General features: G+C 44.4%; 1 protein-coding gene across 1 annotated transcript in view; it reads left to right on the top strand.

Moving 5' to 3' along the window:
* Positions 1–12,447, top strand: part of LOC115206534 (calsyntenin-2) — a 426,005-nt gene that overhangs the window by 320,230 nt on the left and 93,328 nt on the right. Inside the window, exon 5 of the mRNA XM_029773639.1 lies at positions 949–1,098. Within this exon, the coding sequence (XP_029629499.1) occupies positions 949–1,098 (150 nt within the window). The remainder of the gene's footprint in view (positions 1–948; positions 1,099–12,447) is intronic.

Here is a 12,447-nt window from a genome sequence, read left to right as displayed (position 1 = left end):
ACACAGATCCACAAAAATCTCATTTTGATAATACCACAGTGCAATCGCAGCAGCAATCACTATTTGCACATCGTTACAGCACTGTATATAGACGTAATATGACATTTGCAATGTCTTTATTCTTTTGGAACTTTTGTGAGTGTAATGTTTACTGTAAAAATGTCTATGTTAAATTCACTTTTGTTTATTATCTATTTCACTTGCTTTGGCAATGTAAACACGTTTCCCATGCCATTAACACCCTTTGAATTGAGAGAGAGAGAGAGATCTTAATTGGCCTAACTGTCAACTTGTTAACAGTTGTTACCTGTAAAGGCAGATTTTCCTATTTTTCATACATTCACTATCATTTCTATTCTCCCTAAACTACTGTCTCCATCACAGCTCATATCCCTACATACAGTACCTCTCTACCTGCACGTACTGTTGTTGTGTTCTGCTGCCTCATCCAATTGCACTGTGTGTTGCCTCATCTGTCAGACACACACACACACCCTGTTCTCATCAGCCTTAAGTCTACCATATCAAATATTAAGCAGCACATTAGGACTACAACAGATCCCTCCATGCTTTCTTTCTTTCTCACACACACACACACACACACACACACACACACACACACACACACACACACACACACACACACACACACGCACACGCACACGCACACACAGACACGCAGTTCGTATGATGGACAGTGACCTCCATGACCTCAGACCTCTCCTGTCCTCCGTAGGTAACATCAGGAACACAGAGAAGCTGACCTCTGACCTCTCCTGTCCTCCGTAGGTAACATCAGGAACACAGAGAAGCTGACCTCTGACCTCTCCTGCCCTCCGTAGGTAACATCAGGAACACAGAGAAGCTGACCTCTGACCTCTCCTGCCCTCCGTAGGTAACATCAGGAACACAGAGAAGCTGACCTCTGACCTCTCCTGTCCTCCGTAGGTAACATCAGGAACACAGAGAAGCTGAGCTTTGAGAAGCAGCAACAGTATGAGGTCCTGGTCACAGCCTTCGACTGCGGACAGAAGAGATCCACAGAGAGTGTGCCGGTACACATCGACGTTAAACCTGTCTGCAAACCTGGCTGGCAAGGTGATTAGTACTAGAAGGGCTGAGCCGTGGGGGGTGTACATAGGGGTCTGTCTCTGTGTCTTTCTGTGTCTCGCTGAATGCCTTTGATTCTGTTTGCATCTCTTAAAACCTGTCAGCGATCAGTATCACTGTCTTTTGAAGTATATTTCTGTGGGTAGGTGTGCATGTGTGTATGTCTCTCTCTCTCTCTGTCTCTCTCTCTCTCTGTCTCTGTCTCTGTCTCTGTCTCTGTCTCTCTGTCTCTGTGTCTCTGTGTCTCTGTGTCTCTGTGTCTCTGTGTCTCTGTGTCTCTGTGTCTCTGTGTCTCTGTGTCTCTGTCTCTGTCGCTCTCTCACTCCCTTGGGAAAGGGCTGTCAAATATCTGCTGTAATCAACACCTCCTCAGGAATATCACAAGACAGGCTACAGAAATACAACAAGTGTTCACAGCGTTCATTGGGACTCACATTTATAAACAGGAATCCCAACTTCTAAGAACTTACAGAAATGGACACACACTCAGTCACTCAGACACACACACACACACGCACGCACGCACGCAGACACTCAGACACATGCACATGCGCACATGCACACACAGAGAGAGAGACACACAGAGAGAGAGACACACAGAGAGAGAGCACACAGAGAGAGAGCACACAGAGAGAGACACACAGAGAGAGAGACACACAGAGAGAGAGCACACAGAGAGAGACACACAGAGAGAGAGAGAGAGAGAGAGAGAGACACACAGAGAGAGAGAGACAGAGAGAGAGACACACAGAGAGAGCGAGACAGAGAGAGAGCACACCGAGAGAGAGACACACAGAGAGAGAGAGACAGAGAGAGAGACACACAGAGAGAGCGAGACAGAGAGAGAGCACACCGAGAGAGAGACTCACAGAGAGAGATCACACAGAGAGAGAGCACACAGAGAGAGAGCACACAGAGAGAGAGCACACAGAGAGAGAGCACACAGAGAGAGAGCACACAGAGTGAGAGCTCACAAAGAGAGAGCGAGACAGAGAGAGAGCACACCGAGAGAGAGACACACAGAGAGAGAGACACACAGAGAGAGAGAGACAGAGAGAGAGACACACAGAGAGAGCGAGACAGAGAGAGAGCACACCGAGAGAGAGACTCACAGAGAGAGAGCACACAGAGAGAGAGCACACAGAGAGAGAGCACACAGAGAGAGAGCACACAGAGTGAGAGCACACAGAGTGAGAGCTCACAAAGAGAGAGCGAGACAGAGAGAGAGCACACCGAGAGAGAGACACACAGAGAGAGAGACACACAGAGAGAGAGAGACAGAGAGAGAGAGACACACAGAGAGAGCGAGACAGAGAGCGAGACAGAGAGAGAGAGACTCACAGAGAGAGAGACTCACAGAGAGAGAGCACACAGAGAGAGAGCACACAGAGAGAGAGCACACAGAGAGAGAGCACACAGAGTGAGAGCTCACAAAGAGAGAGCACACACAGAGAGAGACACACAGAGAGAAAGACACATAGAGAGAGACACACAGAGAGAGAGCACACAGAGCACAGAGCACAGAGGGGAGGCCAGGGCTCATGTTGTGCAGGGTGACATTAGCCGCTCTCCCATGGTTCACAGCTAATCCTCTCTTTGAAAACAGTTTTACACTTTGTATTTCGCACATTAGGATTTTAGACGTTTCATTCTAGGAGAAGAGAGGACACATCTCTGTGAGAGGACACTTTTCCCTCTAGGCAGTGTAGAGAGGGTGCTGATGGTGGAAGAGGCAAGTGGGAGGAACATTTCCTGGTCAGAGATTGAAGGACATGTCATACCGCCATGTCATACCGCTTTTCCACAGAGGGTTCTACCTGGAACCAAAAATGGTTCTCCTATGGACCTCTCCTGTCCTCCTATTGAGAAACATTTTTGGTTCCAGGTAGAACCCTCTGTGACAGCCAAAGAACTCTAATGGAACCATTTTTTCTCAGAGTGTACTACAACAACCATGTCATATTGCTGTAGTCCCCTTGTCAATGTGTAAGGATTATACTGGCACTGCCAGCCTAAAGCACAATCTGAACTTCTAACTTTTTAAACATCCCCTCCACTTTTTCTCTCCTGCTCGTTCTTGCTGTCCTGGTAGATCTCTCAGAGTTGGAGCAGCTGGGCAAACATACACACACACACACACACACACACACACACACACACACACACACACACACACACACACACACACACACACACACACACACACACACACACACCTCCCTCTCCAGACAACCACGTTTGTTCTCTATTACAACTGCTGTTTTCACTTCTCTCCTTGTTCCTCTCTCCAGCCCCACGACCTCTCTCCCTCTCTATCAGTCACAGAAACAGTAAGGCTTAACATGGCACTTTAATACCTAGTTATCATCCAGAAATAGACAATGTGTCCCTGCATGCGTGTGTGTACATCTGTATTTGTGTGTAAGAGAGAAGAGAACTTCCTGCGCAGGTATCTGTGTGAGATACAGTACAAGCTCATTTTTGCTGTGTGTGCTCACATCTGAACGTTCACATCCTTACCATGCCTCTGTCTGTCTGTCTGTCTGTCTGTCTGTCTGTCTGTCTGTCTGTCTGTCTGTCTGTCTGTCTGTCTGTCTGTCTGTCTGTCTGTCTGTCTGTCTTTCCCCATAATGACACATGTCCTAGTCCCTGTACACCACTGATAGGTGTCCCAGACACCACAGGCACCACTGATAGATGTCCCAGACACCACAGGCACCACTGATAGATGTCCCAGACACCACACATTGGAGACACACACCAAAACACATCTGCATATTCAGTCATAACCCTTGGTTTATTCCCATCCTTTGTTGTAGTGGGTGTTTGTTCTAAGCTTGCTGTATGCTTCCCCATTCGCCTTGCTGTATAAAACTGGGATTAAGTTGTGATTCTGCCCTCTTCACCCCACAATTAAACCTGACCCTCGGGTGCTACATAATAATTCAAGGCGAAGGGTGTTAATATTTCTTCCCCCTATTCAAAGCTATGAAATAATTATGAGGATGTATTCAGCAATGATAATAATATGGAAGGGAAAATTTGAACATTTGTGTCGGTTGATTGCTGTTCATTGTAGGATTTCAAATGCTTGCTTTGGGTGTATTTCAGTGTAACTTTTGACTGCAAGTAATTGAGTGGAACATAATGTAGAAATCAAAGTTAAGTCTAGACCAAGCATCTTAGCTCAGAAGGAAGTCTGAGAGGCATTTTCTCTTCCTGAGAATGGGAGCACTATTGTCTGGCAAGCTGTTTCAGAAACCTCTTAGAGCCAATCAGATTGGGTGGCTGGCCTTGGGGAAGGGAGGGAAAAAATAAATGACTTGGCACTTCCTCTTCTTATTATCCTGTCCTCCTCTATCCTTCCTCTCTTCTGACGCTGTAGTGTGAAGTGTCTGGTTTGTCCCCGCTCTCTTTCGCTCTCTTTTTCTTTCTCTCGTTCTCTTTCTCGGTCTCCCCACTCTCTCTCTCACACTCTCCCTCTCTTTCTCTGTCTCCCCCTCTCTCTCTCAATCTCTCTCTCTTTCTCTTTCTCTGTCTCCACCCCTCTCTCTCTCTGTCTCTCTTTCTCAGGGTTGTAAAAACAGCGAAAACAATAAAAATGACCCCAGCCATTATCACCTTGTCTGCTGTAGGTTCATTCACTTCTGTCGATCTACAAACACCTAGCCTATTAGCTACACAATTGTAACGTTTTACCCCTGAAAGGGTGGAAATATGAAAAATGGTTCATAATGACCCGTAGCATCAGAAACTAACGTAAACAAACGACATTTTTAGAACTACATTGTTTCCATTTTGATAGCATTTTAATGTAGGCCTACAGGGAGAATAGGCCATGTGGAGATGTTCAAGGTGAAACATACAGTGGATGTATTTTAATGTAGGCCAACAGGGAGAATTGGCCATGTGGAGATGTTCAAGGTGAAACATACAGCAAACTGGCTCTAACCAGAATAGAAAGAGGAGTGGGAGGCCCCGGTGCACAACTGAGCAAGAGGACAAGTACATTAGAATGACAAGTTTGAGAAAGAGATGCCTCACAAGTCCTCAGCTGGCAGCTTCATTAAATAGTACCCACAAAACACCAGTCTCAACGTCAACAGTGAAGAGGCGACTCCGGGATGCTGGCCTTCTAGGCAGAGTTGGAAAAAAAAGCCATATTCCAGACTGGCCAAGAAAAATAAAAGATTAAGATGGGCAAAAGAACACAGACATTGGACAGAGGAACTCTGCCTAGAAGGCCAGCATCCCGGAGTAGCCTCTTCACTGTTGACATTGAGACTGGTGTTTTACGAGTACTATTTAATGAAGCTGCCAGTTGAGGAATTGTGAGGCATCTGTTTCTCAAACTAGACATTCTAATATACTTGTTCTTTTGCTCAGTTGTGCACCGGGGCCTCCCACTCCTCTTTCTATTCTGGTTAGAGCCAGTTTGCGCTGTTCTGTGAAGGAAATAGTACACAGCGTTGTACTGAAGAAGACTTTAACACTTTTTTGGTTACTACATGATTCCATATGTGTTATTTCATAGTTTTGATGTCCTCACTATTATTCCACAATGTAGAAAATTGTCAAAATAAAGAAAAACTCTTGAATGAGTAGGTGTGTCCAAACTTTTGATTGGTACTGTATATATTTTTTTGAATCCAGAAAATTACTGAGCTCTGGACCTCCGTGTCCTCATATGTAGCTACGGCTATGCTCTTTCTCTCTCTTTCTCTCTCTCTCTCTATATATATATATATATATCCCTCTCTCTCTCTCTCTCTGATCCAGAGGTCTGATGAGGCTCTGTTGTAATCACAGACTCCACACACTCTCTGTCCCACCTGTGAACTGGCCTCATATCAACTCTCCTTTCATTTAAAACTCTCTGAGATTCAATCCTTTCCCTTCTCCCCCTCCTCTTCTCCTCCTCTTCCTCACATCCCTCTCCTCTAGTAGTGTGAGGACTCACTAAAGGGAGACAAGGGCTCTGTTAGATTAGCCATATAATCTGTCTCTAACCTGTGTAGTAGTGGAGGCTACTGAGGGTAGGACAGCTCATAATAATGGCTGGAACAAAGCAAATGGAATGGCATCAAACACATGGAAACCATGTGTTTGGTGTATTTGACACTATTCCACTAATGCCGCTCCAGTCATTACCACATGCTAATCCTGCCCAAATAAGGTGGCACCAACCTCCTGTGCTCCTGGTCTCAGAGGTGGACTGGTTGTAAAGGATGGATGAGAGAGGGGAAGAGGGGTTGACCTCTTTCTGTCAAGGTGAAGAAGGGCTCTTTAAAAACAGGGAGGTATATAAAGTAGTGTAGATTAGAGCCGTAGGCACAGGGGCACACATACACACACAAACACAGCGGTGGAAAAAATACTGGGGTGCACACACACACACACACACACAGGGGTGGGAAAAGTATCCAATTGTCATACTTGAGTTAAAGTAAAGATACCTTAACAGAAAATGACTCAAGTAAAAGTGAAGGTCACCTAGTAAAATATTACTTGAATAAAAGTATTTGGTTTGAAATATACTTAAGTATCAAAAGTAAATGTAATTGCTAAAATACACTTAAGTATCAAAAGTCAAAGTAAAAGTATACATTATTTAAAAATCCTTGTATTAACAAACCAGACGGCATAATGTTCATGCTTTTTGGAACGATGTACAGTATATTGAGAGTCGGGAAGTAAGTTCAGGGAGTGAATACGTTTAATAAATAAACAAACAAGAACAATACAAGAAACACGAACAGCACACCGACATGAAACAGATTCAGAGTCATTAACACCTGGGGAAGGAAAGGAAGTGACAGATAGGGAAGATAATCAAGGAGGTGATGGAGTCCAGGTGAGTGTCATGAAGCGCTGGTGCACGTGACAATGGTGACAGGTGTGCGTAATAATCAGCAGCCTGATGACCTAGACGCCGGAGAGGGAGTATACGTGACAGTACCCCCTCCCCAACCTCTAGGTCACCAGGCTGCTGATTATCCCGCACACCTGTTACCATTGTCACGCGCACCAGCGCTTCATGACGCTCACCTGGACTCCATCACCTCCTTGATTATCTTCCCTATATCTGTCACTCCCCTTGGTTCTTTCCTCAGGTGTTATTGACTCTGTTTTCATGTCTGTGCGTGGTTCTTGTTCCTGGTTTCCTGTTCCGGTTATTTATTAAACGTATTCACTCCCTGTACTTGCTTCCCGACTCTCAGCGCATTTGTTACACTTTTTTCAATTTACAGATAGCCAAGGGCATGCTCCAACACTCAGAAATAATTTACAAACGAAGCATGTGTTTAGTGAGTCCTCAAGATCAGAGGCTCAATTTTCCTGTCCTGCTAAGCATTAAAATGTAACATGTACTTTTGGGTGTCAGGGAAAATGTATGGAGTAAAAAGTACATAATTTTCTTTTGGAATGTAGTAAAGCAATAGTTGTCAAAAATATAAATAGTCAAGTTGTAATGTGTCTGTGTGTAGCTGGTGAGATGAGTCAGGCACAGGACAGCAGATGTGAGTAATGAAAGCAATTTTACTCAAATATATAACAATACACGTAGTTAAAATACCAGGCCACAAATACGGACCGCAACATGGGGGAACAGAGGGTTAAATAATTGACAAGTAATTGGAGGATTGAAACCAGGTGTGTAAGACAAAGACAAAACAAATGGAAAATGAAAAGTGTATCGGCGATGGCTAGAAGGCCGGTGACGTCGACCGCCAAACGCCGCCCGAACAAGGAGAGGGACCGACTTCGGTGGAAGTCCAGACACAAGTACAGATACCATTAAAATGTAACGAGTACTTTTGGGTGTCAGGGAAAATGTATGGAGTAAAAAGTACATAATTTTCTTTTGGAATGTAGTAAAGCAAAAGTTGTCAAAAATGTAAATAGTAGTCAAGTACAGATACCCCAAAAAACTACTTAAGTAGTACTTTCAAGTATTTTTACTTAAGTACTTTACACAACTGCACACACACACACCAGCAATCACATGCACACACTCACACACCTCTAAGAGTGATTACATTCCCAGAATTCCATCCCCAATCAAAGATTTGAGTTTGTTCCATGTTGAGATTGGAGTTTCCGGGGAAGTGGTGCTCCAAGGTGAGACTGATAGAGGATAATTACCAGTGTTGGGGAGTAGTAAACTACATGTAGTTCAACTAGTAATTGAATTACATTTTGCTGTAGCTTGGTGGTAGAACTAAAATCAAATCTAGATAGTGTTTTTAGTAGTTAATTACTTTTGGTTGACACGTAGCGATGTAGCTAACTATTGGAACTACAGAAAATATACTTAGCAAAAATAAAAATGGTTGAAGTAGGAAATAATTGTCTTTATTTTTCGGCATCAGACCTGCCTAATTCACACTTGAAACATAGTTTTTTTAGTGTTTAATAGGCTAAATTACACATTCTGCTAACCTACTGTATAACCCCAAAGTTATCTGTTCTTATAATTTGCAGTCAATGGAAGGTTCTGCAGCAAGACGTTATTTTGTCATAGTACAGCTCTCTACTTAAACTTTGAATAGAGAGTTTGAACAATCAGATCTAAGCTTACCAGAACCTGGATAATACCTTTATAATGTTAAGCTCTTATGACTTGAGTGGTATCAACAAAGAAGGCACAGGATGTAAAGGATTTAATCGGTGAATCAGGTGTTCACATTTTACTGAAGAGCGGCTTATTATCTAAAGATTTTACTCAATGTTTTCTGTTTTGAGGGCTAAAACATTGTCTCGTTTTACGCAACCAAATCTAAGAGCAATTCCTCCACTCAAGAACAAAAAGAAGACACTTTTTAACACGAAAGCTTCAACATAAAGTCTTGAAAGCGGAGAGAGAGCGATGGAGGTAGAGGTATGAAGGAGGAGATGGAGAGAGAGAGTGCTCTTTAAAATATAAAGATGGATGTTGACTGAGTGGATGGTAGAGAGGTAAAAAGGAGAGGAGAAGAGAGGAGAGAAAAATAACTAGAGAGGACAGGATAAAGAGCAAGAGAGGATAGGATTAAGAGCTGGAGAGGACAGGATAAAGAGGGAGAGAAGACAGGATAAAGAGGGAGAGAAGACAGGATAAAGAGCTAGAGAGGACAGGATAAAGAGGGAGAGAAGACAGGATAAAGAGCTAGAGAGGACAGGATAAAGAGGGAGAGAAGACAGGATAAAGAGCTAGAGAGGACAGGATAAAGAGCTAGAGAGGCCAGGATAAATAGCTAGAGAGGACAGGATAAAGAGCTAGAGAGGCCAGGATAAATAGCTAGAGAGGACAGGATAAATAGGGAGAGAGGACAGGATAAAGAAGGAGAGAGGACAGGATAAAGAGCTAGAGAGTACAGGATAAATAGGGAGAGAGGACAGGATAAAGAGCTAGAGAGGACAGGATAAAGAAGGAGAGAGGACAGGATAAAGAGCGAGAGAGGACAGGATAAAGAGGGAGAGAGGACAGGATGAAGAGGGAGAGAGGACAGGATGAAGAGGGAGAGAGGACAGGATGAAGAGGGAGAGAGGACAGGATGAAGAGGGAGAGAGGACAGGATGAAGAGGGAGAGAGGACAAGATACAGAGGGAGAGAGGACAAGATACAGAGGGAGAGAGGACAAGATACAGAGGGAGAGAGGACAGGATGAAGAGGGACAGAGGACAAGATACAGAGGGATAGAGGACAAGATACAGAGGGAGAGAGGACAAGATACAGAGGGAGAGAGGACAGGATGAAGAGGGAGAGAGGACAAGATACAGAGGGAGAGAGGACAAGATACAGAGGGAGAGAGGACAGGATGAAGAGGGAGAGAGGACAAGATACAGAGGGAGAGAGGTCAAGATACAGAGGGAGAGAGGACAAGATAGAGAGAGAGAGAGGACAAGATACAGAGGGAGAGAGGACAAGATACAGAGAGAGAGAGGACAAGATACAGAGAGAGAGAGGACAAGATACAGAGGGGGAGAGTGCTCTTTAAAATGGAAATTCTCTTGGGTTGATGGAAGGACTAGGTTGAGGAGACTTATAAATAGGATGGTCCCTGACACACTCAAGCACATTGTCAACATTCCTACAACTTTCCCACACACACACACTGACCCACACACTGACAAACAGTCACATTGACTCAGACACATAAACACACACACACACCGCTCAGTCTCAACTCTCAGTAACAAAATTGTCTGAAAGTATCCACGTTTCCATCCACAGCTCTTATACTAGTAATGCACGACAGCTGTGATGGAAACAGGAAGTTTCGGTACAGTTTTATAAATGCCAACAGATGATTTCAAATCAAATCAAATCAAATTTATTTATATAGCCCTTCGTATATCAGCTGAAATCTCAAAGTGCTGTACAGAAACCCAGCCTAAAACCCCAAACAGCAAGCAATGCATGTGAAAGAAGCACGGTGGCTAGGAAAAACTCCCTAGGAAAAACTCCCTAGAAAGGCCAAAAACCTAGGAAGAAACCTAGAGAGGAACCAGGCTATGAGGGGTGGCCAGTCCTCTTCTGGCTGTGCCGGGTGGATATTATAACAGAACATGGTCAAGATGTTAAAATGTTCATAAATGACCAGCATGGTCAAATAATAATAATCATAGTAGTTGTCGAGGGTGCAACAAGCACGTCCGGTGAACAGGTCAGGGTTCCGTAGCCACAGGCAGAACAGTTGAAACTGGAGCAGCAGCATGGCCAGGTGGACTGGGGACAGCAAGGAGTCATCATGCCAGGTAGTCCCGAGGCATGGTCCTAGGGCTCAGGTCCTCTGAGAGAAAGAAAGAAAGAGAGAAAGAGAGAATTGGAGAGAGCATATTTACATTCACACAGGACACCGGATAAGACAAGAGAATACTCCAGATGTAACAGACTGACCCTAGCCCCCCGGCACATAAACTACTGCAGCATAAATACTGGAGGCTGAGACAGGAGGGATCAGAAGACACTGTGGCCCCATCCGATGATACCCCGGACAGGGCCAAACAGGCAGGATATAACCCCACCCACTTTGCCAAAGCACAGCCCCCACACCAATAGAGGGATGTCTACAACCACCAACTTACCGTCCGAAGACAAGGCCGAGTATAGCCCACAAAAATCTCCGCCATGGCACAACCCAAGGGGGGGGGGCGCCAACACAGACAGGAAGACCACGTCAGTGACTCAACCCACTCAAGTGACGCACCCCTCCCATGGACGGCATGGAAGAACACCAGTAAGTCAGTGACTCAGCCCCTGTAATAGGGTTAGAGGCAGAGAATCCCAGTGGAAAGAGGGGAACCGGCAAGGCAGAGACAGCAAAGGCGGTTCGTTGCTCCAGCCTTTCCGTTCACCTTCACACTCCTGGGCCAGACTACACTTAATTATAGGACCTACTGAAGAGATAAGTCTTCAGTAAAGACTTAAAGGTTGAGACTGAGTCTGCGTCTCTCACATGGGTAGGCAGACCATTCCATAAAAATGGAGCGTCTTGTGACCGTAGCGTACATGTAGGTATGTACGGCAGGACCAAATCGGAAAGATAGGTAGCAAGCCCATGTAATGCTTTGTAGGTTAGCAGTAAAACCTTGAAATCAGCCCTTGCCTTAACAGGAAGCCAGTGTAGGGAGGCTAGCACTGGAGTAATATGATCAAATTTTTTGGTTCTAGTCAGGATTCTAGCAGCCGTATTTAGCACTAACTGAAGTTTGTTTAGTGCTTTATCCGGGTAGCCGGAAAGTAGAGCATTGCAGTAGTCCAGCCTAGAAGTAACAAAAGCATGGATTAATTTTTCTGCGTCATTTTTGGACAGAAAGTTTCTGATTTTTGCAATGTTACGTAGATGGAAAAAAGCTGTCCTTGAAACAGTCTTGATATGTTCTTCAAAAGAGAGATCAGGGTCCAGAGTAACACCGAGGTCCTTCACAGTTTTATTTGAGACGACTGTACAACCATCCAGATTAATTGTCAGATTGAACAGAAGATCTCTTTGTTTCTTGGGACCTAGAACAAGCATCTCTGTTTTGTCCGAGTTTAAAAGTAGAAAGTTTGCAGCCATCCACTTCCTTATGTCTGAAACACAGGCTTCTAGCGAGGGCAATTTTGGAGCTTCACCATGTTTCATTGAAATGTACAGCTGTGTGTCGTCCGCATAGCAGTGAAATTTAACATTATGTTTTTGAATGACATCCCCAAGAGGTAAAATATATAGTGAAAACAATAGTGGTCCTAAAACGGAACCTTGAGGAACACCGAAATGTACAATTGATTTGTCAGAGGACAAACCATTCACAGAGACAAACTGATATCTTTCCGACAGATAAGATCTAAACCAGGCCAGAACTTGTCCA

Source organism: Salmo trutta, chromosome 13, assembly GCF_901001165.1.
Source record: "Salmo trutta chromosome 13, fSalTru1.1, whole genome shotgun sequence".
In the NCBI taxonomy this organism is placed as follows: Eukaryota; Metazoa; Chordata; class Actinopteri; order Salmoniformes; family Salmonidae; genus Salmo; species Salmo trutta.
Note: the sequence above shows the minus strand (reverse complement) of the source record. Positions and strands in the feature narration are given on the sequence as shown.